Source organism: Papilio machaon, chromosome 6, assembly GCF_912999745.1.
Source record: "Papilio machaon chromosome 6, ilPapMach1.1, whole genome shotgun sequence".
Taxonomy (NCBI): domain Eukaryota; kingdom Metazoa; phylum Arthropoda; class Insecta; order Lepidoptera; family Papilionidae; genus Papilio; species Papilio machaon.
Window position 1 is genome coordinate 4,350,388 of NC_059991.1, and position 27,915 is coordinate 4,378,302.

At 33.8% G+C, this 27,915-nt stretch overlaps 4 protein-coding genes across 7 annotated transcripts; 1 reads left to right on the top strand and 3 right to left on the bottom strand.

Annotated features, from left to right (window-relative positions):
- Nucleotides 1-215: 215 nt before the first annotated feature.
- LOC106714826 (PDZ domain-containing protein GIPC1) lies at nucleotides 216-10,154 on the bottom strand. Its single transcript, XM_014507942.2, has 4 exons — nucleotides 9,625-10,154; nucleotides 1,488-1,718; nucleotides 959-1,210; nucleotides 216-555 (listed from the first exon to the last, which is right to left on the bottom strand). Exons 1-4 carry the CDS (start codon nucleotides 9,862-9,864, stop codon nucleotides 316-318), a joined length of 963 nt encoding a protein of 320 aa, XP_014363428.2. The 5' UTR covers nucleotides 9,865-10,154; the 3' UTR covers nucleotides 216-315.
- A 2,329-nt stretch (nucleotides 10,155-12,483) lies between these two features.
- Nucleotides 12,484-13,714, bottom strand: LOC106714889 (60S ribosomal protein L37). The gene is made up of 3 exons (XM_014508012.2): nucleotides 13,615-13,714; nucleotides 13,318-13,453; nucleotides 12,484-12,661 (listed from the first exon to the last, which is right to left on the bottom strand). Exons 1-3 carry the CDS (start codon nucleotides 13,615-13,617, stop codon nucleotides 12,522-12,524), a joined length of 279 nt encoding a protein of 92 aa, XP_014363498.1. The 5' UTR covers nucleotides 13,618-13,714; the 3' UTR covers nucleotides 12,484-12,521.
- Nucleotides 13,715-13,984: 270 nt separating this feature from the next.
- Nucleotides 13,985-17,537, top strand: LOC106715008 (GPN-loop GTPase 2). Of its 3 annotated transcripts, none has more exons than XR_001357191.2 (2): nucleotides 13,985-14,142; nucleotides 16,507-17,537. XR_001357191.2 is itself a non-coding variant. In XM_014508191.2 (2 exons), the coding sequence occupies exon 2, from the start codon at nucleotides 14,906-14,908 to the stop codon at nucleotides 15,800-15,802; it is 897 nt and encodes a 298-aa protein (XP_014363677.2). In that variant the 5' UTR covers nucleotides 13,985-14,142; nucleotides 14,474-14,905; the 3' UTR covers nucleotides 15,803-15,824. The 3 variants fall into 3 exon arrangements, 2 of the variants coding, with proteins under 2 accessions (XP_014363677.2, XP_014363678.2); XM_014508191.2 differs by lacking the exon at nucleotides 16,507-17,537 and adding an exon at nucleotides 14,474-15,824; XM_014508192.2 differs by lacking the exon at nucleotides 16,507-17,537 and adding an exon at nucleotides 14,749-15,824.
- A 17-nt stretch (nucleotides 17,538-17,554) lies between these two features.
- Nucleotides 17,555-27,794, bottom strand: LOC106714782 (constitutive coactivator of PPAR-gamma-like protein 1 homolog). Of its 2 annotated transcripts, XM_045678480.1 has the most exons (19): nucleotides 27,703-27,794; nucleotides 27,235-27,444; nucleotides 26,951-27,129; nucleotides 26,557-26,670; nucleotides 26,077-26,223; nucleotides 25,845-26,006; nucleotides 25,519-25,714; nucleotides 25,155-25,264; nucleotides 24,410-24,592; nucleotides 23,872-24,154; nucleotides 23,376-23,532; nucleotides 22,655-22,780; nucleotides 22,454-22,565; nucleotides 22,080-22,304; nucleotides 21,688-21,924; nucleotides 21,201-21,385; nucleotides 20,633-20,718; nucleotides 20,423-20,556; nucleotides 17,555-19,802 (listed from the first exon to the last, which is right to left on the bottom strand). In XM_045678480.1, exons 2-19 carry the CDS (start codon nucleotides 27,380-27,382, stop codon nucleotides 19,734-19,736), a joined length of 2,853 nt encoding a protein of 950 aa, XP_045534436.1. In that variant the 5' UTR covers nucleotides 27,383-27,444; nucleotides 27,703-27,794; the 3' UTR covers nucleotides 17,555-19,733. The 2 variants fall into 2 exon arrangements, with proteins under 2 accessions (XP_045534436.1, XP_045534437.1); XM_045678481.1 differs by lacking the exon at nucleotides 24,410-24,592.
- Nucleotides 27,795-27,915: the final 121 nt, after the last annotated feature.

A 27,915-nucleotide genomic window follows, 5' to 3' on the forward strand; every position in this document is an offset into this window, starting at 1 on the left:
ACACATTTAATTCAATGTGTTGTTTCATAAATGTTTTATACTTACTAAAAATATGTATCGAAAGATTTAATTTTTATCGAATAAACATTTTTGATTTTAAATTTCTCAAGAATCTCTTGAGAATGTCAGTGTTAGCTATATTACCTTTAAGGTAAAATGCATAATTTTAAATGCACTTTAACATTAAACGCTACAATAGTAGTTTGCCTGTTTAACATATACATTAAAAATACATAGCTAACATTTAGCTTTCTTGTAAATAAATAATGAAGAACAGTCATAGCCATAACTAATAAGAACAGCCATGTCATTTATCTAAGTGAGTCTGCCAGATCTAGCATCCGTTATCACACCCCACAGCTCAATTATGAATTCATCTGTGAATCCAAACTCTTGTAAATCGCTGTTGTCTATGGCTTCAGCCAGTTGCATTGAATTCGTTTTACCCTCCGCTATGTCCCACATCTGTGTTGCCAGTTCTGTATCATTTATTCCCATGAAAGATTCCAACAGGCCATTTATTTTATCTATGCCAGCTTGTGACCTCTCATCGTGCTGAAAAGCAAAAATTATTTGAAATTAATACAATTTATTTATAGTTCATTACCGTATTAACTTCATTGTACGGTAAAATAGGTGTGTATATTTTAATGTCTACGTAGGTAAAATTATGAAAATACTAAATTATTAACTTATGCCACTGAATTGTTTAGTCTTTTAGAAAGCAAACCGTTATGCAGTGTTTGTGAAGCAATTCAAAATTCAAAACAATCGGTTCTTCGTTTCTGAACTAGAGCAAATGTTGGGATAACAGATAAGCTCGATTGCTCAACTACAATTGACCTGATTGGTAGCGTTATCGATAATTTACTGTATTAATATGCAAGCACTGAATGATTCATTCGTATGAGCATTACACTATGGTTTATTTTTAGATAACCTAAAAAATATCGCTTACCTCATTTTCTATCATCGCTGGGCCATTTGCTTTAAATCTGAGAGTTTCTTTTCCCGAGCCATAGTTAGATTTTTTTCCCCCTCGTGCGCCACTTGATTTTGGTCCGATGCTTCCGAAGCCGCTCTTCAAGGGTTCGACGAGACGAATTGTGAAGGTGGTACCTTTTGGTATTTCCTTTAATAATTTAGCGACCTCGTAATGTCTTTTGCCGATCATATTTTCTCCGTCCAACTTCTCGATGTGATCGCCGACCTGAAGATTTACAATGCGACTACAATAAGCAGTTAACGCTCGCAATAGTTTATTTCCTGTTCGTCTTAACAAGGTGAATGACCTGGCACTCTACTTAATAAAAACTTTGTTTTTTTACATATACCTATGTGAAATAATATACTTGTTACAGAATAATTCGCTTTACCGCTATTAGTCAAAAACATTATGGTTCTATTTAAGAAGGCCAAACAAAACACAACTATGTAACCACTATGTATTTATGTTTATGTGGATAATAATATTAATTTTACCTTACCTCTATATGCGGTATTCTCGAAACAATGGAACCTTCTTTTATCCTTTTGATAAAGGCATAACCAGCACCGTTATCTGTTATTGTTAATCCAAGAGCATCTTCAGTTTTAACTATTTCGATTTCTTTTGGTCTTCCTTTTCTGTGTGCGAAAATGAAGTCTTCTAATCCTATTTGGCCACCAAGGAGCTTCCTCATGTCCACTTTGTGGGTATTGAGCGTGCAAAATAGGATCTGAAACCATACAAAACATTATTTTTACACGTGTAAGCGATGAAACGAAGAACTAAAGACATTGATCGTTAACGCCATGACGCTTTACAAATGATTGTAATGACACACCCTCCTTTTTAGCACAAATTGACATAAATACGGTAAATTACGTTCCCACCTTCCATCAGGAACGCGTTCCCAATTACTAAGGTAAAATGAAACGATTGCAATCAATAAATACTTCAATAAAATAAAAACTATAGGAAAAAATAGTCCAGTCTTCGTATTCGTAGCGTGACTTGGGCTATTTAATTAAGCAAATATCAATTTGCCTACTAATCTATTATTCAAAGAAAGTAAAAACATTTCTGTTACTATTTTTTTTTTCTTGGAAAATAAACACCCGCTCGACCCTAAGGGACAGGATTGGAAAATACCGCGAGTGTTGGCGTATGATTTAACAAAACAAAATTTAATTTTACATGTCGACATTGCCATATAAGATTTTTAAATCTTACAAAGTCGTATTTAAGTTGGATGACCGACTACCAAAGATCGTTTGTGTAACAAGTTTTTTTCGTTTAACAATAAAATTAGAAATGGTTTTACTTTATAGTACAAAAGTTTATATTCCAAATGTGAACAGTCTTGCAAATACTTTCACTCTACAACGCCCAGTTACGTCGTGAGAAAGCACCCATCTGTGTATGTTGTCTTCTTTGAAATAATTAACATTTATTTACTAAGTCTTTCATGGCAATGTCAACTTTAATACTTTGAATATGTTTCATAATCAAATGGGAAAGATATTTTTAAATATTTTTTCACATAACCGTGAGAAAAGGAAGTTCCAAACAAATAAAATATGAAAGTGATTTTTTATACGGTACCAATGAGCATTGTAGAATTTAAACAGACGGGTGTGGAAGAAGCTATGACGTACAGGTGACAGTAAACTTTAGGTTTTTCATTTAACTATGACAGAGATTTTTAGGTTTACGAAAGTATAATCTTTAAATCTTACTAATATTGTAAATACGAATGTTTAGATGGATGGATGGATGGAGGGATGTTTTTTTGAAGGTATCTCCGGAACGGCTCAACGGATCGTAATGAAATTTAACACAGATGTAGAACATAGTTTGGAAGAACACATAGGCTACTTATTAAGTTTTTTCTTTAAATCTGCGCGGACGGAGTCTAGGGCGACAGCTAGAAACCGTATTTTTACTTAATCGTTTATTTTATAAACTAATTTGTTAAAACGAATAGTATAAATAAAATATCAGCAATAATAAATATAAGATCGTAAGTTGGCCGAATCCGTATAAAAATTCGTTCGGATTGTTACAGTGAAAGCAATGCGCAATTCATTTTAGCCACGAACCGTTGTCGCAGACTGACCTTGATTTTTACTTACCTTGCCTTTATTACAATACATAACCTTTACTGTGAAATAATATAACAATCAGATGTTGCGCGTGTATTTAATAGTTTTTTTAAAAATTATTTCAAAAACAGTTTTTCTTTAATTGTAAAATAGTTCTCTACGATTTTAAGGCAGATAAAAAGGTAAAGACCAGTAGCTAAGTACAAAAAAAATAAGCTGTTTTCTACGAAGAAACGACAGCTGCTGTCAGTGCCAATAAATCTTATATATATGCAGAAATTGGGACGAAGAAAACACATTGCTATTAAACTATGAAGATTTCAAGGTTGTAAGATCGATTCATACGAGGTAATTATTGTTAATTTCCTTAACCATGAAATAATTACGCCATGAACATTTACAGAAAAAATACGGTTACAAATTAGTAAAAAAAAATAATTTCATAATTTTGTACTTGCATTGAAATAATTATAATTAACATATCTTACGACTTATGACATTAATTAGTTAATTAAGTAGACTGTACAGATTAAAATACACACTGATGAAATTACGTCGTTTTTATTCACACTTTGTATGCAACATCTATATCACCCTGACATAAAATTACTTTGTTTCATCAAACAAAGTTATTTAGATTTTTTATCATATTGGCAAAATGTTACAAAGAATTATTGACAATGGCGAAGCCCAGACGAAGCCACTCAGTGGTTACGCGATACATGTAGTGGTTTTTGCGGTTGAAATAAATGATCAAGCCCTACCGGGAAATGTCACAAAATATATTTTATTAAAATAGATGATGTATATCAATGTATAAAAGCGATTCGTATTGGTTTTTGATAGTGTTATCCGATTTAACTTGACAATGTTACCTAAATGTAGGCGTACTCTCGGTCCTTAACCCCATACTATACATACTAGGTCAGACATGCTATAGTACCATCCAAACTAACAAATAGCGGCTCGCAATTTCTCACGAGACAAAACGCAGAACACTATTTTAGGCATAAAAGGATGCGAAGGCGGGGCACGTGTTTTTCCACCTGGTGCAGTCAATAGGTCACAGTTACCATAAAATTTTAATCTTGAACGTTAATACAGTCAGCAGAATCACTTGCCTCGTGTGCCATACGAGAGACTGCGCCCCAGTACAACTTCCTGCCCACTCAGCGATGCGTATATCCGTAATGACACTTTATAACTCGTTCGTTATATAAATTTTGTGAATAAACGTACAATATGACCCCTTCTTCCTAGTTTGAACTAGTCTAAAAACAAATCACTGTGTTCTGTTCCCTTCGGTTTTCACTACCTAACGTACAGAAAGTTTTCACAAACTAACAATATGTTTTTGTACGATTATTACGGCGGTGAAAATTCAAGCTTATATTAATCAGTTAAGAGTTAAAAAATATAAAAAGACATTATTATTATCATTATCAATATTTTTACGAACAAATAATGACTCGACTAGAGACAAGTTTAAAGTAAAGAAGAATAATAACTTTTCTACCAATCCACCTTGAATTTGAATACGCCTTAGAAAGTGACACAACAAACTTGACCGGCATACCGATTGCTTCAGGGAGGTGTTAAGTTTTTACACAAGTAAAATATCTCTAATGCAGTGTTCGTGCCATTTTGTCTCGACCTTACGAAGTGCGGTCGACTGATACTCATCCAAGGTCGTCCATTGTCAAATGTCGAACGAAATATTATATAAAAATACATTTTTATCAACGTTTTAAGATAATTTATGTTGCAGATCTTTTTCTTAAGGGTTAAGAGAGATAGTAACACCTATCCTCAATTCATGGTGTTAATTTAGATAACCTAAAATAACTTATTGAAATTGATTCAAATTTTACAAAGATTTACATTCCATTTATGAAATTACTTATGACTATATATCTATATAACTGATATGTATAATTATAAATTAGGAAAAATGGAGATAGCAGTATTTATATTAAAGTTATTTACGTCCTAATGAAGACAGTAGATACTATCCTGGAAAACTCGGCACGAATATTACTTGATGTAAATTTATTTTAGTATGAAAGCACACATCACTTACCAAATCTACTTCACGTCTATCTTATGTGAGCCTAGTACTTTCTTGCCAAGTTCAGCTGCTATGTTACGAAATAATCTTTTTTTAAGTTCAACTACAACTTTTCTAGTTATAATTTTACGTCAACTCTATTCCTACTCACTTATAATACTTAAATTTTTCCTAAGACTATGCAGACTTTAAATCTTTATTGCGTAAGCAATTAAATAATACGTATCACGTTTAAATTGAATTAAAACTGTGGTCGTTTTATGCCTTCACTCTTGCTTAATTACGAATACCATTTGTTTATCTGTTACTATCCGCAGAAAATGGAAAGTTATTAAAGTTACTTGCAGTCAGCCAGGTGCGAAGAGTAAACTAGTTTGTGGTCAGTGCATGTCAATGCTTAGCTTGTTATACGATATCTTACTTTATTAGAATAGAGAAGGAATTCTGAGAACTATCAGAGGAACATGACATTTGTATGAGACTACAATACGGGCATTAAATACTAGCTGTCGCCCGCGAATCCGCACGGGATTAAAAAAAAACTTGTTAACAGCCTATGTGTTCTTCCAGAATAAGTTCTACATCTGTGTTAAATTTCATCAAGATCCGGTGAGCCGCTCCCGAGATATACTCTAACTAACATCCATCCATCCATTCATCTAAATTTTCGCATTTATTTTTTTTGTATTTAAATGAAAATTTTCAGAAATATAATGAAAGGTAAGCAAAAAGTAGTCATTAAAATTATTATGTGTTTTCACGGAAAACGCTAAAATATCCTGAGAGTTTTTTTTTATATTGCAGTATTAATATTAATATTGCAGTTTTTTTAGATAACAAAATGGAAAATAACGTGCGCAACGCGACGTCAGCTAATCTTTCCACCGCAAAGTAAACTCGTGATAAAGAAAGTCTTTAACAATGTAATATTATACTGAAAAATTAATTCATATGTTTCTGAAAACTAGGTAGTATATTCATTTATCTATATTAGTAAATTTTAAGAACCAAAGACAAAGAAGCGCGACGTTACTTCTATATCAGAACGGAGAAAAATCACAACCAGATAATGCAAACACACTGCAAAATCAACCAAACAGTTTTGAAATAAGAACTGTCTTAACTTATCCGCGGTGGTTAAGAAGTGACCATTAAATTATTACTAGTGATAAGATAATTTTAACAATAAAGATATTTTTTTATCATGCATTACAAGATTGATAATATCTTCAAATCATAAAATTATTCTAAAACAAACCGTTATAAACGGTATACAAGTTTTGTAACACAACTCTATTCTGGGTTTGCACCGTAGACGCCAGTAACTTACGTTTCAAGAAAAAAAAATCCAAGCAAAATCCGTTTGTTAACTACACTTTACCTTCTCTTATGAGTCATTAATAATTGATATTTCGACATCACTCCTTTTTGGTTTCCGCTAAAGTAATTACCACTTCATTAAAGATAGTAATTCGGTGTTAAGGTGAAGTTTTAACGACGGTTGAGTTCTAATGTGATGTATGAGTCTAATTTTATTGGTATTTCAGTTTTTCTTTGAAATTATTTGAATAGTTTTATCTTAGATCGAAATTGGTATGATGTAATTTACAGAACATATCGCTTATACGTATAGATAATAGAACCTAATCTTAACATAATGGATTATTTATCTTTCTGAGTGATTAATTTTTATCCGTTGATCTGGATTATGTATTTTTTCCGACAAACTTAGAATATATGCTAGTTGTAGCTAAATTTAAATGAGTCCAATTATAACCTTAGATGAATTACTTGACTCATCTAAGGTTAAAACTTAATTGTGTTTTTGCTTGACATTATAAAACAGAATTCAAGTTACATTAAGAACCTTCTTATAGCTTAAAATTCTATTTGTATTGCGTATAATTTTAAACGATTATATGTAATATTTTAAGCATTTAATGCAAATGCCGGGTACATTACATATTTATTTTTCATCATAAATCTAGTGGACGTTTTCCACACGTTTAAACGAAACATAAATTCTGTATACTATGTTTATGTTGTAAAATGAATCTCGTAAACAATTATGAGAATCCATTTACTATAATGGATATTTCAACAACATAAATTTCCATCCCGTAAGAGTTTACTGGCTTCTAAGTGCATTATTAGCCAACGAAGATTTACGTATAGGAAAGTTTTATAATCAATAATGATAATGACAGCTCCCTGGTACAGCGGTTAATGTCATCTGTATAGTAAGTTTGATTTTCATAACAAGCAATAGAACATTAAAAGAATTAAAAAAAATTATACTAACTTATTGGATTTATTAAGACCTGTGTGGACCAGAGAGATGGTCAATCTCAAGATTTGGTATGTTATAAAATTTTAGAACTGAATAAGTAAAGGGGGAAAGTTGCTATTCTACAAAATTACATATAATTCGTCAAATTATAAGTAAATAGGGCTGTTGATCTCAAATTTCATGCTATTTATTGGACATTTACGAAACAAACCAATAAAAAATTGGATTTCGTGGTAGTTACACGTCCGACCTACTATTCATACAAGAATTGGCTCAATGACCTGGACTGTAACGTTAACAATTTCCCCTTCCTCATTGAGAAGAGAGACGGGGCTTCAACCAGTTTACGAGTTCATTTGATAACTGCCTCTAGGTATGCTCTTTTTTATTCATCCGCCGTAAAAATATGTATCCATCAAAGCTTTCGTAGCCTGCATTAACTAATATTTTAAAAGGGAAACGTTATGTAAACATTTTATGTTAAAAAATTGAAAACAGTTAATGACAGATACTTTATGGATATTAACTTAAGAAAATAAACTCGAAACTGTATCAATAAGGAGTATATTCAAACAGTACATATAATATATTGGACATATAAACACGATAGTGGTTAACAAATGAAGAGATTGTTATAGTTTTAAATAGTTAAGAGTATAATTGGCAATGAAAAACGAATATGAGTGGGTACATGTCGTACTAATACACACATAATATTATTTTACTGGAGATTTTGTAATTTTATCAATATAATATGTCCTTCCTTTCAGTGCTGTGATTGTGTTACATTGAGTTCTGGTTGATCGAGTGGAGAGTGCCAATGGCAATATTAAGTCCTGTACGTGGATACAAGTTTAATGCTTTGCAATTTTATGTCTCGTATCTGAATAAATGTTTAATGTACAAGTTACTTTGTTATCTTTGCGTGCTCTATATTATTATTTGATGTCCAAGCAGGTTTCGTGTTGTTAATCTGTTTATTATTGCACGTTTACACAACCATTATTTGGGCTTTTTGTAGACAAAAGTTAATTTTTGTCATTCTAGAAGCAGTAATGGAAAGTTTTATACACAAACTGGTATGTACCTAATTAATATACACTTAATTTCTATTATAATACATTAGTAATAGCTATAATTTTTAATGTGAACTATGCCATTGTTAAAGTGAAAGAAAATAAACAGTGGTTATGGAAATATTAATGCATTGAACAAGGAAAAACTTGTTTATCAGTGTATCCTTGAAAAGAATTATTCATTTTTAAAGCTAATTCGATTGTAACCTCAACGTTTTATCATTACGCATGACATGACATGATGCAAACAATGACTACTGTGACGTCGTTAAAAATATTAATTAAAAGGTGGTGTAATAAAGATGAAAAAGGCGACTGAAGGGTCCTTATATTTTTATATTCTTGGTTATTCTGTAATTTAAAACCGTTTTTTATCGTTCAAAAAGCACGAGAGGTATGACGACATTATGTTTTTTGTAAAATTGTGTGTAATGCAGTGGAAACCAACGGTAAATGTTTACGCGTATTTGCATAAAAGCGCACCAAATATGTACTGCACTTTTTAAGGATTTAAACTTTTAAAATCATGAATAAATTATACTCTCCGAATCTTTAAAATTTTGCTGCAAACGATTTCACGACGACTAACGACTTATCATTCACGTCATGTGAAAATAATCATCATTGGAGGTTAAATCAATGGCATGTTCCTACATAAGAAATAATTATTTTCTGTCAAGAATCAAAGTTTGAAAACTAACTAACAAATTACTTTAATGCATTATGCAGTCGTTATGATTAAATGATTCATTAAAATGTATATCGGCTAACGACTATTGTTTTAAATTAGTCGTACATTATTAATGTAAAATTGTAACATATAATTATATTTAGTCAACTAATTTTTCTGTTATTACAAATTGGATATAAGACCATTGCAGAGAGTTTTGACAATGGCAGTTCGGCCGAGATTTGAACCCCGTATTGTCTACACACTCTCCACACGTTCTCTTTTACGTCATCGCAGCCGAAATATGTAGAAACTAAGTTGTTTATATGTTCTCCATTGGTTAGTTGTCGCTTAAAATAGTCAATTATTAAGTTATTCGACAATACAAACACCGTAATAGTAGTAGTAACATAATATGTAAATATAGACTTACATCCTCTGGCGGAAAGTCGTAACATTCCGCTATCTTCTGATAAAGCTCCTTTACATTAGAAAATCCAGATATGAGACCGAGTGGGCTGCCTTGCGCCTGTTGACAGTGGAACACTAGTTGCGACTTCTGTGAACCATTGTTATTGTCCAAGCCGTTACTTTGATGATTATCAATGTCCTCAGCGGGCGCTGGCGCTGGAGGAGGGTTATATTTTGGTGCCTTCTTCTTAAATAACGACATTTTTTGTGCAAAATCACTTATAAAAGTATGTAAATTAAAAGAAACTTATAGCAAGCTAACGTCAATGCGCACTCATTATTCACCAATACACAATATTTTAATCACTACTGAGTCGCACAACTCGCAAGTGCTGTAAATTTATTTATCATCGTGTCACAGTATAAGATAACTTATCGCTCAATGGCGATATTGGATAAGATTATGAGTGTGAAGGTAAAGCATTACGAAACACGGGCAAATCAACAGGCACCACCGTACCAACTGGAAGTCAGCAAAAGACTGAATAATAACGAATTTAATTTACGATGACGAAGCCCGCATAGCGAATGAGTGAGCGAGCGCGGTATAGAACCCACGGAACATCTTTCCGAGAACGTCAGCAAAACGTTGCGGCGCGGCATACTTTCCAGAGTTAAGCGATGATCTGCAGTGACATGGAAATACCTTCGACTTAATGCCAGTGGGTTCGAATCCTACTAACAACTAACAATGTTATAATCAAAGTAATAGTTAAGTTCATGAAATGTATACCATGTAACGAACTTGTAAACAAGACTTTTTATTTAAATATTTTGCATGTCTTAATTATAATTAACAGAAGTAATGTCAAGGACTCTAAATAAGTAGTTTTTTTTACCATAAAACAGTGGTTATCAAACTTATTTCTTTTACCGCCCCCTTTGAAAATCAATTATTTTTCAGCGCCTGACATTTTTATACACCTCTTAAACTTAAAAACCACAATTTCATTACTTTTATTAATTAAGTTATAATAGTCGGTTCTGATGTTTTAAATTACATTCTAAACTAGTAATTTTTACCTTATATATATATTAAGGTAAAATTGCTCTAATTTTCTAACTATCATCGATTACGTTCCTTTATCAGAAACAGCTTTAGTAGAAATTTGTTACAACTTAATTGTGTACATTGTGCGGGATATCATACGAAATGTATATTAAGTATTTTAAGTTTTTATAACATCATACAGGGTACATGTGTGTTTTAAGTTTAGTGTAATAATAAAATACTATATAAAGTAAATGAAATTACAAATTATACATCGCCCCCTAGCCCACATCAACGCCCCCCATTTTTTCTGGTCCCCTTAACGCCCCCCTCTATGTTTCAAACGCCCTCAAGGGGGCGTTATTACCCACTAAGAAACACTACATAAAAATATCTTAATTACAGTAACGTCATATTACCTATAATTTTTTCCGTTATACATCTGTTAATTAAAAAGTTAAGAAGTACATACCTATCATATTAGTTAAGAAAATAAAACTTTGATACCGACAAAAAATTTAGCTTGGGAGATAATTCTTGAAATTTTTCTTTCTTGTATCCTGTTTTTCTCATAACCTTTACAACTAGCTGGGAGCTCAGAACTTGTATGTCCTAATATAATTAACTTTGCCTATAACAGCATTCCAAAGCATGAAAAATCTTATATATTAACTGGATAAAACTGATATTTTTATTTCTATTCCAAGTTCTGAGTCAAGTCAATTTTTTTTCGTATTGATCTCTGTATAATTCATATTTAAGAGCTCTTCACAAAAAGCTCTATTCACATGTAATAAAATATTCTATACTAGCATCCTGTCCTAGGTTTGCATGTTTACATCTGTTTAAAACATTTTACAAGAATAAATTGAATAAAGCCTGTCGTATTATAAAAAGTACTAGCTCTCGCCCGTGACTCCGTCGGCGCGGAATTAAGAAAAATTAATTAGTAGCCTTTGGCTGTTTCACCAATGCCGGCACCATCACGAGCCAATTTCTATCCGAAATCAAAATGACAAAATGGCGGTTTTTTCTCCACAGCAACGAAAATTTAAAATATTCATAACCGTTTTACTCATTCCATCTCTAGAGACGCAGCAAGATCCATGCAGCTATCCTGGAGATACCTTCTAACATTCATCCATCCAAACATTCACATCTTACTATCTAATATATAAAATTCTCGTATCACAGTTTCGTTCCCGTACTCCTCCGAAACGGCTTCAGTAGGTCTGAGAATTTTTTTTTTTTTTTTTTAAAAGTCAGGAAATGCGTTTACGCACGCCTACGCCGGGCTGTGCAATGGCGTAGGGAGTGTGGGACTCGCCGGCCACAGAAGGTGACCGGAATACCCACTAAAACCTGACTGCCCTCTAACGCATTATGGCGGGCGCCACGGGAACGCTTTAGCTTTCTTCCGTGGCCCCGCCTGCGTTAAAGGTCTGAGAATCGGCCAACATCTATTTTTCATTTTGTTTTTTTAATCGCACGCGGACGGAGTCGCTGGCGACAGCTAGTAATATTATAAACTAGCTTTTACCCGCGACTCCGTCCGCGCGGAATAAAAAATAGAAAACGGGATAAAAATTATAGTGTAACTAACACGACTTTCTTTTATATATATACCTAGATGTGAATGTTTGGATGGATGTTTGTTTGAAGGTATCTCCAGAACAGCTCAACAGATCTGGATGGAATTTGGCATGGATATAGAACATAGGCTACTAATTAAGTTTTGTTTTTAATTCCACGCAGACAGAATTGCGGGCGACAGCTAGTTTATAATATTAATAAGAATAGCAAAGATATAGATACAAAAATAAAAAAGTGTTTAGATTTTAGGTTTTTATTGATGTTGGGCAATAAATCTACGATGAGGCTACAGCTTTCTTAGGTGTAGGTTTGCCTTCCTTGAAACCATTGCGGAAACGCCTACGGACAATCTTGAGGTGACGCATGCGGCCTGTGCCGGTGGTCTTCCTGCGCTTAGCCTTCACTGACCAGTGGTCTGGAAATATGCAAATATAACACTTTAATGACATAAATTTCAAAGAAAAATATTCATACAAATTTGGGTCATAAATGTAACAAATCATGTAGTCCCACAAAATATATTCATGTCAGATATTGGCGTAAATTGTGTATAAATTACATACACTTGAATATCACCAATATTTGGTACTATTTACCTACATTTTACAAGGACACATACATTAAGTAAGCATCCTCAATCAGTGTAGGAATAATCTTAGTAATGTTATAAATGCAATAGTTTATAATAATTTGGTATAGATAGACTAACTAGAAATTTGCAAAGTGCATTCCAAATAGAAATCCTTAAACATTTGAACTTTTAGGCAGTCTTGGATTTCAATAAAAAATACACAATTTCATCAAGAAAACAGTATTTAACTAAGGCTGAAGTCAACAAATTATTTATTTTTTTGTTGTGTGACAGTTGGCATATGTGTGGTATTGAAACTAACCTGACTTGAAGCTGTTGTAAACAAATATTTTTATTTAAATAATCAGGTTTCTGCAATTCGACCATACCAAATATTGCTTTGACACAGAATTACTAACTAAATAACTTTTCTATTAGGAACAAATATACCCTTTAAACAGCACAATTTTTTAATTAAACATAATAAAATGAATACTTACAAGAACGGAGTTTCGCAGCCGGGTAACCACACTGTGCACATTTTGATTTTTGAATGTGATACGAAGATCTACCACATCTTCTGCATAGTGTGTGGGTCTTATTTCGCCGCTTACCAAAACTTGAGGTACCCTTCGTCTGAAATGTTGAATAGGTTATATCACATCACTTTTATCACAAATACAAATTTTGTACAATAAATTTATTGGACTAGAATTTAAATCCAACATTATTTTTAATATCTGTTAATTAAATATTTAGATGAAAATTGATTTAGAAATATTTAACATTAACCGTACCATTTTGTCAGAGTTTGACAATGAAAGAGACCAAAGATAAAGCACTCAGATCGATGTTGCCATCTGTTTTTTTCCTTCTGTCACAGATAATGATAAAACACAAAGGGGTCTCAGAAAGGCTTGATGTTTTTGATTTTTTGACATTGCTTTTAGTATACCGCGAAATTATTTTGTCACACTGTTGACCTTAGGACTTAAATGTCTGGATTATGGGACATTATGTGCAACAAGAAAAATTGTTTGGCTTAAATTGAAATAAATTTTTTATACCTCTGTTACATTTTCTTTTATATACCTTTTGGTACCATTAGCAATTTCTGTTCTGGCAAATTAATACATTTCAAAATTGTCTATGTAAAATTTAATTGTCATTGTCAAGGCGAGATTTATTTATGCTCCTCCCATCTCATATCTTTCTTCAATTAAATTTTATTCCACTCAAGTCACTGGCTTAAACTAAAACACCATTATTAATCGAACACAGGAATAAAATAAACATACATTTGCTGTAAGAAAAGGCAATCAAAGGTAAGAAAGTATTTTTTAAAAGTACCATGTATCTTCCCAACTTCAAAATAACAAAAGAAAAATAAGTGTTTAAAATTTACACGAAATAAATCAAAATAATATGAATCGGTTTTGCAATAAAAGTTTAAGCATTTGAAAAAAAACTGGCCGGGTCAAATATTTATGGCGCACTTGCATCGAGTAAACGTTCAACATGAACCGCATTTTTTGATAGAGTTTGCACATGCGATAGTGGCTTTGCCTGCAATAAGAAATAAATAAAATTGTAGTTATTCAATCCTATTTATCATTAGTCATATAAGTATGTAAAATGACAATTTGTCTATTTTAGATTAAACTGAACAATGGATTTATTAAATAGTATGAAAAACTTAACCATTAAACATACACAAAGTGAAGGTGATCAGCAATTTTTTAAATCTATATCAGCAGATATTGATGATGTTGCCACAGAAATTGTTTTGGCTGAATATGCTGAAAAAATTTTACTTATTGTGTCTCAATATCAAAAAATAGGAAGTATGCTAATGATACAAAAAGACCAAGTACATAGTCCTCTAGGTACAGATGACATTTATACAACAAAAGTTATTTTTGGTGCCACAGGGGAAGATCAACAAGTAGCCGCAAGATACTTAGCTGAGGCCATCAAAATCACAAAACCACTCTGTATATTTATAAATCTAAAATCTTATGACATTGAAACTGTAAAAGCTTGCAAAGATATCATTTTGGATTTAAAGAAAGAAGAGAAATAAATATAATGGAAGTAGCAAGAACAAATACTTTCAAAACTGTAAATAAGTTATATGGTCAACTTGTGATAGGTCCCCCCGGAGCAGGAAAGACAACATACTGTGACAAAATGGCGCACTTGCTAAAGAAATTGGGAAGGAAAATTATTATTATCAATTTAGATCCTGCCAATGACACAATGTCTTATAAAGCTGATATTGACATCAGACAACTGATAGTCCTTGAAGAAGTTATGGAACATTATAGTCTTGGTCCAAATGGAGCATTATTATATTGCTTGCAGTACTTAGAAAAGAACATTGAATGGTTATTAGATCAAATAAAAGGTGAACATGGCACAAATTTTATCTTTGACTTACCTGGTCAAGTGGAGCTCTACTGTCATCATGATGTGATAAGCAATATTTTTTCCAAGTTGATTGAAAAAGCAAATTTACAATTATGTGTAGTTCATCTTGTTGACTCACATCATTGTTCTGATGCTGGTAAATTCATAGCTGCATTGATGCTATCACTTACAGCCATGTTAAAGATTGCTCTGCCCCATGTTAATTTATTGACAAAAGTTGATTTATTGAAAAAACATGTAGACAAACTTGAATTTGGGATAGATTTCTACACTGATGTTTTGGATTTAAATTATTTATTAGACAGTTTGGATGGCGACAGGTTTACTGCTAAATATAAAAAACTTAATGCTGCTTTGGTATCTATCATTGAAGATTATAGCTTAGTTTCATTCCAACTGGTAAATATGTTCAATGAAGACAGTTTGATGTCTGTTAAAAATTTAGTTGATAAGGCTAATGGATTTGTGTTTAAAGCTGAAGAGGGGAGGCACATAAATAGTATGTTAGCTTGTGCTATGGGTGTCAATGAACCTGTAGATATAGATAACTTGTAATAAAACATTTTGATCTGATATTTGTTTTAATTTTGTGTCACATTAACTCTGGAGCTAGGGGTCTCTAATATTCATTTTAAATGGGATCTAGATATTGTTAACACTTTGTTGACCGGTCACGAGTTAACTCATGTTTTTATGGTCGAACGTTGCTGACTGGCCATGAATAAACTCGTGATGAGAATCTTTCAATGAATTATACGTGGATTCTTTATCTGATTGATTTTCAGTAAAATTGCCGGTCAACAATGTGTTAAAATAAGTTATTAACCAGAAAAATAACCTTTTATGGTTACAAGACTGTAATCTTAAGAATTATATGGGCCATATTCCAAAAATCAAACTAAGAAATTTAATCAAAGGAAAAAATGGATTTACAGATTGGAGCTTGGTTGCCGAAATTCCATTTTTTTTTTTCGAAAACAGTCTCATTAAAAATTTTAATAAGCAAGTCATTGAAAGAAAAAGCCAAGAAAAAAATGTTGTGATGTATTCTAAGCACATTGTCCCTTGATTTTATTTGATGTATTATAAATATAATAATAAATTTTGCACTCATGGAAATGAGGTGAAAAGTATAGTATGATTTCTACATCATGATTTAGTAGCATAAAGTATAAATAGATTGTGTTGTTTCAAAGATGCGAAGGTAATAGATGGAGATCATAAAATAGGTCTCTTAAAATTTTTACTCTTCATTTCAGATGTCTAAAAATAAACAGATTGAATACAAGAGTCTTCTTGAAACCGAATTTAAGATTGATAAACTTCTTCAGGAAAGTTGTAAATCGTACGATGTGCGTTTCCTCCACGAATACAACAACATAAAGGACGCAGCTCAAGTCATCATTGGCCACATCGCCAACATAGAGGGTACCTCGGTCACAGAAATACACAGGCGACTCAATCTTACTGAATAAAAGTCAATTGAAATGATGGAACGTTTATTTGAAGACAAATACAACTCTTTACAATTTAAAATTCATCCAATATTTTTGTGTTCATAAACTAAAATAGTAATGAACATTTTTTTTCTGTTTAATTTCACATTGCAGGTTTTATGTACTTAAGTTATAAGTGTTTTCAAAAAGCCACAGTTCCATGTTTGCTACTTCAATTACGAAAAATGTTTATGTATTACATGAGAAATATACTAATTTATTTTATTTTGACAATATTCTGTGACCATCGTCAGCAAACAAGTTTATAAAATGGATTAAAAAGGGTATTATACTGTTGAATACTCTAAAACTATATCGAATAATGGGTTTAAGACAATAAAAATAAAAACTACATCCTTCTCGGAATCACCACTAATGCGTAACATTTTAAAATGTGTTAAAGTTAAAATTAAGCAGCACAAAACTCGGCCGATTGTCATGAAAGGCATTTCAATATTAATTCCCATATAGTAACGAGTGCGGTCCACGCGCCTTTCACTCATCGGCCGACTAATACAATATTATCGTCCATGCAATATTACCAAAACCTCTAAACATGTTTAAATTGTTGTTACACATAATTCTTAAACAAATCAAAATATATTGAAGTTAAAATTCTAGACGCTACATATTGTGTTTATTAATAAGCAAGCAATATTATATAATTGTTTATATAGATGTCGCAAGCGACAGTTAGCTAAGTTAGCAATAGAGTGCCCGCAGAGCGCGGCCTCGCGTCACTTGCACCACAGCTCCGAGGTGACAAGTGACGGCTCAGATGCGTTACCTTTATATCCTTCAAACACGGCAATCATCTTCAAACACGGATCATATACATTTACTTTAATTAGATAACATTAACTTCCAAGTACCACAGTCCCCCTTTTATATAAGTGTTATATTTTTAAAAAGACAATTATGAGGACACTTGAATGTTAGTATTAGGGATTAATTAATGTAAGAATATGTATAGAAAAGTACAAACATACTGTATTATGGTCCGTGCTTGTAACGACAATGGTCGTAATGTATGTTTGCTTGATAAGTTGTAATCGTGTTTCAATTATCAAAATCTTATATTGTGGCAACAAATATGTTATTAACAAGTATGTTATTGTGGCAACATATTTAGTCTATGTACCAGCCAGGGTTTAAGCGTTCAAATTGTAAAGTCTTCATAGTTCCATGGTTCGCAGGTGCCGAGGGCATAGTTTCTCATTACAGAACGTTTGCAGAACGTGTATTCGAAATGGAATGTAACTGTATTGTGTGCTGATCGTGTCAACAGCTTTACCATCCATCGAGTATCAGACCGAGACTTGCGTCTCACAATATTCATGTTAGTCATTCCAGCTAAATTTAAGTATAACAATATAACAAATATACAAAAATACATAAAAAGTGAAGAACATTCACAATACTGGGTCTCCCAAAATGCGTATAAATATATCACTAACAAATCTAAGTTTACTATCGAAATAATACCCTATAGGATGTGGAGATGACAATATGTGAATGTTCCTTCAGTTTCATTAAAGGTCTATCGTTAGACTTAAATCTATGAGTTTCAGACTCGTTTCAGGGCAGTCCCAGACTAATTTTCAAAAGCACCAACCGACATTCAATAAATGCAATTTCTATACAAAAATTTCAGCCTTCCTACCGTACTTACAAGGTATAACACTCCGTTCCAAACATATACCTACTAAAATACTTCAAAAATATGCTTTAGCCAGGTATATATCGTGAAAAACATCTCAGTGAACCGAGTATTACCACACAAAGCGGAGCCTGCACATTACAACTACATAACATCTCAGATAACAAACAATTTAGCTAAGCTAAATCACTTCCCTTCAGCTTTGTGTGGTAATGGGTACAGACAACAAACAGAACAAATTTCGAGACCTTCGTCCTCTTTCAATAAAGCCTAAACATACATCAAGAATTCCTAAAAACAAGTCTGAACAGGATTGGTTTAATCAATCAAATCGAGATCAACATAATATCCTCGAGGGCAAAAGGAACCACTCGCTTGTCTCAGGCTCCCCCCACTCGGACCCCATGCCAGCACAGAGATCATACAAAAAGATTTCATTGACCAAACCAAACTTAGAATAAAACAATGCATTTGGTAAATTGTAAATATACTATGTGTAAATAAATAATGCCGACTCAGTACTTCATATGCTAAACTAAACATATTATTTACTAAGTCATCTCACTTTTCAATTAAACGTGACTTAACGTGTTATTTCATTAAATATATAATTTCTAATTATCACTTGTCAAGTAATGGATGTTGAGGTCCTATCCTTATAAAAGATAAAAATGGTACTACCCTCAAATGGTAGAGTTTTGTCTTTGAACACTGTGATTTGCCGGGAATTTCATCCCATATTAATATTGGAAAACTTGCACTGAGCAAACAGTGTTCAATGATGTTTGTCGTAATAGGTTGAGGCATAATAATGCAGCTCCAATGTCACTTATCTTCAATATTATATTTAATTGAACACTTGATGTGACAATTCAATTAATATAAAATCAGTCTCAATGTCGGGAAGTCTTTTTAGATGTTGAGGCACGTGTATGTCACTTTACAGATGACAACAAAATCTTACAACTTACAGATTATGTTGACTTTCTGTTTACAATTTTATTTATTATGCAACTTTATACTTTACGTGCTAATATAAACTTACGTCGATGTTATCTTAGCGTTGTATGACACGCTTTTTATATTAACGTTAACAGCTAGTAAATGTTACAACGTTTGTCAGTTAAAATGTCTTTTTTATATAATATAAAGAAAAAAATATATAACCATTAGCATCAAAAACGTAGATGCATGTAAATGTTTTACCATTTTCAACAAAATAAAAGCGAACGACCAGCTGTTTAAAGTAACTAAAAACAAAAAAATAAAGTGAGAAGAGAAAAATAATAACAAAAACAAGATAAAGTTACCTTTGGGTTAGGGTAATGTTTTAGTTAGGTTCGGGCGCGTCGCCCTGCCCAATATGCTCCTTCTCCGCGTTATGGCAAACATCCACCGCCTACAAAGTAAATTGTAACACTCAATATGACATTTTTTTATATATTTATGAATTCACTCAGTTGTGTTGCTTTTAATATCAAGTCAAGCCAGTCGTCCGTTGACTCATTGTTTAATTATATCAGTGGAACATGACAGTATGTCCCATTTCCTGCTCCATTGATATTATATTTCTGAGTTCAATAACTTTTTTTCAATTAATGTGACTAGGTACAGGGTAAATATTGTGGCAGAATAGTACATTCAATATTTTAAATATAACTTTAATTCTTTAAATAACTAGTTTTTATGGTAAGTTAATAATTATTTATGTTTAATATAATATGAAAATTATGCAACTCAGCTCTCAATGTCCTCTTATCATCAGAGCATGGTGCGCTTCAATAACCTAAAATCCACTTCAAAACCAGACATTTGACACATTTTAATATTATTATTTCTACTAAAATGAAACTATATAATATACCATGCTGCATTGACAGGAGTACATAAACATTAACCCATTGTCATAGTTGGCGACAAACGCGACGACAAAATGTCAAATAGTTGTATGTATATGAGTAATGCCTATGTCGTCTGTCGCGCCTAGGACAAGGGCTTCAGGAGTCATTAGACAGTCACCTTGTTCTTGTCAAGTGGTCCATTGGCCTCGAGAGATTGAGCTACATCAGTCTTCTGGCCGGTGCCCTTCTTTTTCCCTTTTCCTACATTCTTTTTAATATTTTTACCAGATTTTGCTTTCTGAGCTTGAGATCCTGCATAATTATAATTGTTAGGTGAATGGTTAGTACAATTAATTGAATATCTTTTGTGCGTTAAACAAATATAAACCTTCTGCTTCATCTGGAATGACGTTGTCCTCGTGCGGGCTGCCGTCGTCTCCATGGGTGCCGATGTCTTCAGGTCGCACCGTTTTTCTACATTTAACATGAAATACTATTAATAATAATGACCGTGATTGTTTGCGATCATGACATTTAATGTTTTTATCTTATTAATTTTTTATAGGATTTTGGTCTTAAGAACAATTTCCGATACTTAATTCATCAGCATCTACTGCAATCTTCATATCATCATCAGCTATACGTCTTCACCATGGGGCTCGAAGCCTACCCTATGTTAGGAGTGACTAGGCCATAGTCAACCACACTGGCCCAGTGCGGGTTGGTTGACATCACATATATCACTAAATTTCTTCTCAGATATGTGCAGATTGCATCACGTTTTCCTTCACCGTAAGAACGTCCGATAAATGTACATATGTAAACTGTAAATCGAAAAACACATTGGTACATGGCGGGATTCGAACCCAGGACCTGCAGATTGCAAGTCAAGAGCTTAACCCCTCGCTACCGATACTCCCAAGCAACATATGCGAATACAAAATGAAATACGTTACCCGTTAACAGTGATGGTGGCGGGGCGCAGGGGCTCGTCGTGTTCGCGGCGAGTGCGGCGAGCGCCCCGCCCCGCGCCGCGCGCCCCGCGGCTCCCCCGCCCGCCTCGCCCGCCGCGTGCTCCGCGCCACCCGCGACCACCGTATGCGTTGCGAGGCGGCGGTGTGTACCCCACGTAGCTCACCTGCTGATATACCGACACCAAAACTAATTAACACATAGGATATCATAGGTTGTTCAAAATTTTAAATTCAATTATACTATACTAGCTTTTACCCGCGACTCCGTCCGCGCGGAATAAAAAAAAATTACACAAGATAAAAAAGTTCCTATGTCCGTCTCCTGGTTCTAAGGTACCTCCCCATCAGTTTTCAGCTAAATCAGTTCGACCGATCTTGAGTTATAAATAGTGTAACTAACACGACTTTCTTTTATATATATGTATATATAGATTATGCTGCATTCCGATTGAGGAAGTAAAATTCAAACCTGTGGGTATCTCTGCGTGCGCGAGGGGTAGCTGCCACCGCCCCACTGTCCGACGACGACGCCGGCGATCTCGAGACGTGCGCCGGCGCCGCGGCCGCGCCCGCGTCCCCACCCGCCCAGCTGACCGCCCAGCGAGCCGCCCAGCGCGCCGCCCACCACGCCCGCCACCAGCGGCAGCGGCGGCAGTGCAAACTCCACCTCCAGACCTTCCAATATCGCTTTACGCATTCTCTCCACCTGATTTACATAGTTAAATAGTAAGAAATATATATCATTCATTCAATAATGTAAAATTTAATAAAAGTACTGATTAGCAGTCAAACAATGTAGTGCTTCGGTGATGAAATGACAAGTTGCCGTTTTTATTTTTCATTGTCTTTGTATGTGTATACCTTAACGACGGTGTCGAGATGGTTGTCGCAGAGCTGCGCGAGGTGCTTGCAGTGCGCGGCGCGGTGCAGATTGCGCTGCAGCAGCTTGCCGTCGAAGTATAGCCAGGGTGCGGCGACGAGCCAGGGTACTGGCGCACCGCACGCGTCGTTGGCAAGCAGCGCAGCCTCCGCGCCCGCCATCACCAGCGCGCTCAGCTGCACCCCGCGGGAACTTATACCGTTCACCTAACACAAATACATTTCATTATTTATAAGTTTTATAAATTAATTAAAATACGGTTCATGATCGAGAACCATGTTGAAAAAATTTAGCTCAGATCGTTTTGGCGTAGTATTAGAAAAAATACAATTTGAACAAATAAAAAAAAACTTACAGTCATTTCTTGCAAATGTAGAGCGTTCATGAGATCATTTGAAAAAGCTGTTGCCAAGAATGCATCCAGTTCCTGACGCCGCAGAATTTGAATCTGGGAGGTCATGATGAACCTAATAATGGTTGAAAAATTTTAGTCAAATAACAAATTTTAAATAAATCGTCTAGATTTTTTTCCTAATAGAAATAAGGAATAACTTACCTTAAAACAGTAGCTAATATCAGTAAATGTTGTGGCACATAGGATGTGTTTAACATGAGCGGAGTGTCAGATCTCATGCAGGACAGGAACGCGCGCATGCGGCGACATTTGTCATCTTGAGCGGTTCTGTGGACATAAATATTATTAAGTCTAACATAACTTCTAGATCACTATAAAATCTAAAGTGTAAAATCAGCAAGAAATTTAATATATTTTAATGTTTAATATTTTGTATTACGGGTTCAGCTAGTTAAATATTACTACTACTACTAGCAGTTGCCCGAAAATTCGTCAGCGCGGAAATAAAAAAAATTCTAGTGATAAAATACTAGTCACCTGGGATAGGTTTCACTGTTTGATGGCTACCCTAGTGTAGCTATCAAATAGTGAAAGAATATTTCAAATCGGATCAGTAGTTTCAAACCTTTTTATGCAAACAAAGAAATCTTTCCTTTTTATAATCTTACTAATTACTACTATTATAAATGTGAAAGTTAAGATGGTTGGTATTTCCGGAATGGCACAACAGATCTTGATGTAATTTGGCACAGATATAAAACATAGACAGAAAGAAAACATACGCTACTTATTATAATTCCGTGCGGACGGAGTCGAGGGCGATAGCTAGTATTATAATAGATTCTGTGGTCTGTTTTTTCAGAAAGGTTTGAAAAGAAAATGATTTTATAATATAAAATGACTGTATGTGTTATAAGCTCACCCGAACCAGAGCCTTTGCACGGTGGGCACAGGCCAGTCGAGGATGACTCCGGGCACCAGCTCGGCCGCCTTGCCGGGGTTCACACGCGAGTAGATCCACTCCGACACCTGCACTTGGCACGGCTTCTCGTTGCTCGAAGCGCTCGTCGATCCCTCCTCTAATACCAAACAATCATTTAGTGTTATCCATACAATCAGAGTAGTGGACATTGTTTATGTTTCAATCCAAAGCCGAAGTATTTTCAGCAAAAACAGCACACTTTTCGCCTAAACTGAATTCCAAAATGTTTCCGGTGTTTGGTAAAAATTTTTTTGTTAAATAACTTATATAAAACGTTAGCTTTTTCATTTTAAAATTGGGTAAGCTCTGAACCTATCGATGAGAACATTAATGAGCTGGCGCAGAAAAAATTGAAAACGTGAAACAGCGTAATGCATTTAGCTGTTGGATTGAGAGCAGTCTGTGAGACATAAGAAACACAATTCACAAAACTTACCTTTAGCTTTCTGCGCCATGAAGCGATGATGATGCATATTATATAGGATTGCATACACATTCTGGCGGACAGGTCTGAAGAAGTGATGTATGGATGGTATCTCGCGGTGGTTGTCGTCCTCCATGAGCACGGGCAGTGTGATCTGTCGGTGTGTCAGTATGGACAGCATCTGTGGGTGCATCAGACCCCGCGTGTGACGCTCCGCACATGTCCGTAGAACCTCAGCCGGTGCGGGGGGACAGTTGTCATCACTCTGGACTATCTTACCCCCGCAATGTGCCATCTGGAATGAAGAATATTTTACACACTACTTGATGGTGTAATTCATTTATTAATATTTTTTTAGATTAAAACTTAAGTTGCCATGCTTAACATCCGGGTGTGTAACATAGCAGAGTAGCCTAACTGCCCAGAATTATAAGTAATAATAAAAATAATACCTTAAAAAAAATGCACAGAGACTCAAGAGTCATTAAGTAAATTGTGTTACAATCGCTTTAAAAACAATATAAATGGATGTAAAGTTATAAAATCACACCTCCTTGGACGAAGCCTGATCATTTCTGTCGCCAGGTTTAGCGGCCTGTTGCTTGGATATTCCTTCACCATCAAGTGTCATTGTACCGATACCATGACTCAAATCATTGCTCTCCTCCATACTAAAGTCGGCATTTATTGAAGCATTCGCAGTTGCCAGTTTGTAATCTTCCAAGCCTTTTTGCTGTAATTTATTGAGGTTTTGTTGTTTCAACCATTCAAGTGCTTAGATAAATAATAAACAAATTCAAAGCAAATCAAAGTAAAAACAAAACTAACACAAAGTTTAAGTATTCTTGGAAAATTATTATTGATTTTAAGACTAAAAATAGATAGCAATACCAAAAAAAGATTATATACAAAATAATAAAATGTTATTTGAATTTAACTATAGTGAATTTTTCTTTTTTTTTACTAAAGACAGAAACAAAAATTTATTTATATAATTAAAAATATATTACAAGTATTTAAGAAGTACAATCATAATAATTATCTCCTAAACGTACAATTCAATAATATACGAAAAAATATATACATTTACTTATACCTATGTGATATCTACAAAATAAATTTAAAAAAATTAAAAAATGAATGTTATAAGAATATGCACTCGGCTAAAACATAATTTCAATAATTTAGTTGATGGTTCATGCATTCTATGCTTTGCCAATGGATGCCAATGGTTGTACGAGTTAAAAGGCGTGGATGACCATAGCAATTATGCACTGATAGTGAATAGTAAAAACCTCGTGTTCCGATGTCTCGGTGGCCAGACGGGTGGTGTCCATGTCACCAGATGTCGATGGAGGGCTCATCTCAGGCTTGTTATTCTTTTTGTTAGTTTTAGGGCGACGACCTACAAGTATGAACCATAATTAGAACCACAAGTTGATATGACCAACCATTCATTACTTAAAAATCGTGCCACATATTTATATTTTTTAAGTAAATATTTTGACTCAGTCACACAAATAAATTCTTATTTTGTCACATTTAAAATTTATTACTTTTATCTCAGTACATGTAAAATGTCATGGCCTTACTTTCCTAACTTACCAAACTAACCTAGAACCTTGATATTTGATTGGTAAACAAAAACATTGTTCTTACCAGAAGCAGTTCTATATTTTAAGAAACCATCTTTAGTTCCATTGAGATAATATTGAACGGCCTGTTTCAATTTAGCAGCACGGAGATCGTTAAGATCACCAAATATTTCAATGCAGGCAGCGTCTACATCAGCTGAAGGTAGTTCCCGAACAAATTGACAAATGGCTTTGATAAGTGTTTCCGGTGGAACTTGTTGCTGCAAACAATGACAGAGCTTTTAATGCTGTCAAGCTAAGTATTACATATACAATCACAAGTAAATGGAGAAGTTATTCTGCATATATCTATTTTAGCACATTAAACTAATATTACACTTGTCTCCTTACCTTCTTTTGGGAGATACCTAGGCGTTTATAAAAATCTTGAAGACTCTGCTCGGATAAAATGGTGCCTCCAAGTAAAGCTGCCATAAGACATAATCTATCTTGTGGTACATCTAAAACCTTTGGCAACTCATGCACCATGTACTCTTTCGTTTCCAAGGATGACTAAAAATAGAAAAAAAATTAAAAACCCATTTATCCTTTTAATGTTTTATATATGTAACATTAAACATACCCTATATGTAAGCTTCAGCTGCGATGAACTAAAATATCTTGGTGGTTGAAAAACTAAATATTCACCAGAACAACCTACAAGACCAGCATAGGTTTTCTCCCTGCATAGACCAACAACCTCTTGGCAATGGTCATCTGAAGACACCATCTAGAGAAAAATATGACATAAATTATTTGTAATTTTTACATGTTAGTGTCATTACAAAGCAATTAAAAATGAGTATAGTTTAACAGACCTGATCAGATATTATAGTTTTTATGTACATATTTTACAATACTCATTATTTATTCAAAAGTAATTTATTTATCGTTTTAATTCAATAGTGTAATTAATTCATTTACCATTAATTCAGTATTTAAACTTATAAAACCAGGAGAAAATAAATATAGCAGAAACCTTTATGTGCTTCATAAGTGAGGATTTCATTAGTGGATGTAAATGCAAAAATATAACATATATTTAAATATAAAGGTAACTCACAACAGGTATATTAAGATACCGCAGAGCAGTCCTGAGGCAGGAGTGCAGCCCAGTTGGGGGAACCCACCAAACTTTAGGAGGAGGTGTTCCCTTTGTGACTATATGCCGCAATACCTGAACAAACATTTATATTCATAATGAAAATCAAACAGTTATCTAAAAGTAAATACTGCAACATATTCTAAATGAAAGTAAAGATTTTGTTTTATATTTGTAAATATGTAACACAATCATTTATAAACCTAAAATATAACTAACATAATTATATCACATATTTTAACGAAGTTAAATAAGAGGTAATTCAGTGGTGTTATACAATTAATTGGTAACGGTTCTGTAATGTTATCTAGTATCCAATATTTAATTCCAAAAAATGAAAGATAAAAATACATACAGAGTTAACCCTCTGCCTATATGTGCTCTGTGTTTGGATCCATTGCTGTGGTACTGCTGGTGGAGTGGGATGTGATCCATTGAAACACACACACAGAGCCACCTGATGTTCAGCAAGAGCTTGTGACAATGTTGTCAAAAACTGCACGCATCGTGCCCACTGACCCCCACAAGCCCAATCTAAAACAATATTCAGATTTTTTTTTCACATTTTTTTAAATTAAGTTAAAATAAGCGGCAATAAAAATACATGAAATGTCACAACATTAGATTCTAATAGCATACCTGAAAAGTACCCTCCGTAAAGACGATCTAGGCATCCTTCCGCGTCAAGAACTAATCGAAAACCACCAGCATGATTTCTAGCGATTCTAAATAAGTCGACACCTACACCTTCATTTTCTAAAAATGTTTGTAGGTCTTGTATGCCCATGATTATAGGACAAATTCAATATCTAACAATTCGATCGAACACGTTCGTCTCAACTAATTGGTCTGAAATCAATGCAAAAACATTTATGATTTTAAATTTTTTAACGTCAATCACGCTAAAATATTACTGCACGATGATTGTAAAATAACAAGGAACTAGATATATATTAATGCAAAAACATAGCAAAAAATAGACTATATAACCGGCACGTTTCTAAGAGGAAATTGGAGTACAGATCTAGTTAAATAGCTAATTTGGTGCAATATGTAATACTATCTTGTTTTGATCTACCGATTAAGAAAATTTAAAGAGTCACGAACCTCGATTCAAAAAACCATGCCAAGAGTAAGTTACGGCAGCCGAAACTTGGAAACGGAAGCCATTTGTAATTTTATAATTTTATGAACCTTCCTTGATCTTTAAATCAGCACAGATATTATAATTATTATAGAGTATACAACTTACAAATTCTACTCAATTCTACCAATAAAATAAGGTGTACAAAAATAAGGTTCGTATTTTGAAATTGATAA

Coding starts and splice junctions, on each gene's coding strand:
- LOC106715008 (XM_014508191.2), top strand. CDS start 14,906: ATGGAAGTAGCAAGAACAAATACTTTCAAAACTGTAAATAAGTTATAT.
- LOC106714889 (XM_014508012.2), bottom strand. Junction 12,662..13,317: donor GGCTGCGAAACTCCGTTCTT/GTAAGTATTCAT, acceptor GCATATTTCCAG/ACCACTGGTCAGTGAAGGCT.
- LOC106714782 (XM_045678480.1), bottom strand. CDS start 27,382: ATGGGCATACAAGACCTACAAACATTTTTAGAAAATGAAGGTGTAGGT. Junction 25,715..25,844: donor TAGGTATCTCCCAAAAGAAG/GTAAGGAGACAA, acceptor CATTGTTTGCAG/CAACAAGTTCCACCGGAAAC. Junction 25,265..25,518: donor AAAATATAGAACTGCTTCTG/GTAAGAACAATG, acceptor TCATACTTGTAG/GTCGTCGCCCTAAAACTAAC.
- LOC106714826 (XM_014507942.2), bottom strand. CDS start 9,864: ATGTCGTTATTTAAGAAGAAGGCACCAAAATATAACCCTCCTCCAGCG. Junction 1,719..9,624: donor ACGACTTTCCGCCAGAGGAT/GTAAGTCTATAT, acceptor GTATGGTTTCAG/ATCCTATTTTGCACGCTCAA. Junction 1,211..1,487: donor CGAGAATACCGCATATAGAG/GTAAGGTAAAAT, acceptor GTAAATCTTCAG/GTCGGCGATCACATCGAGAA.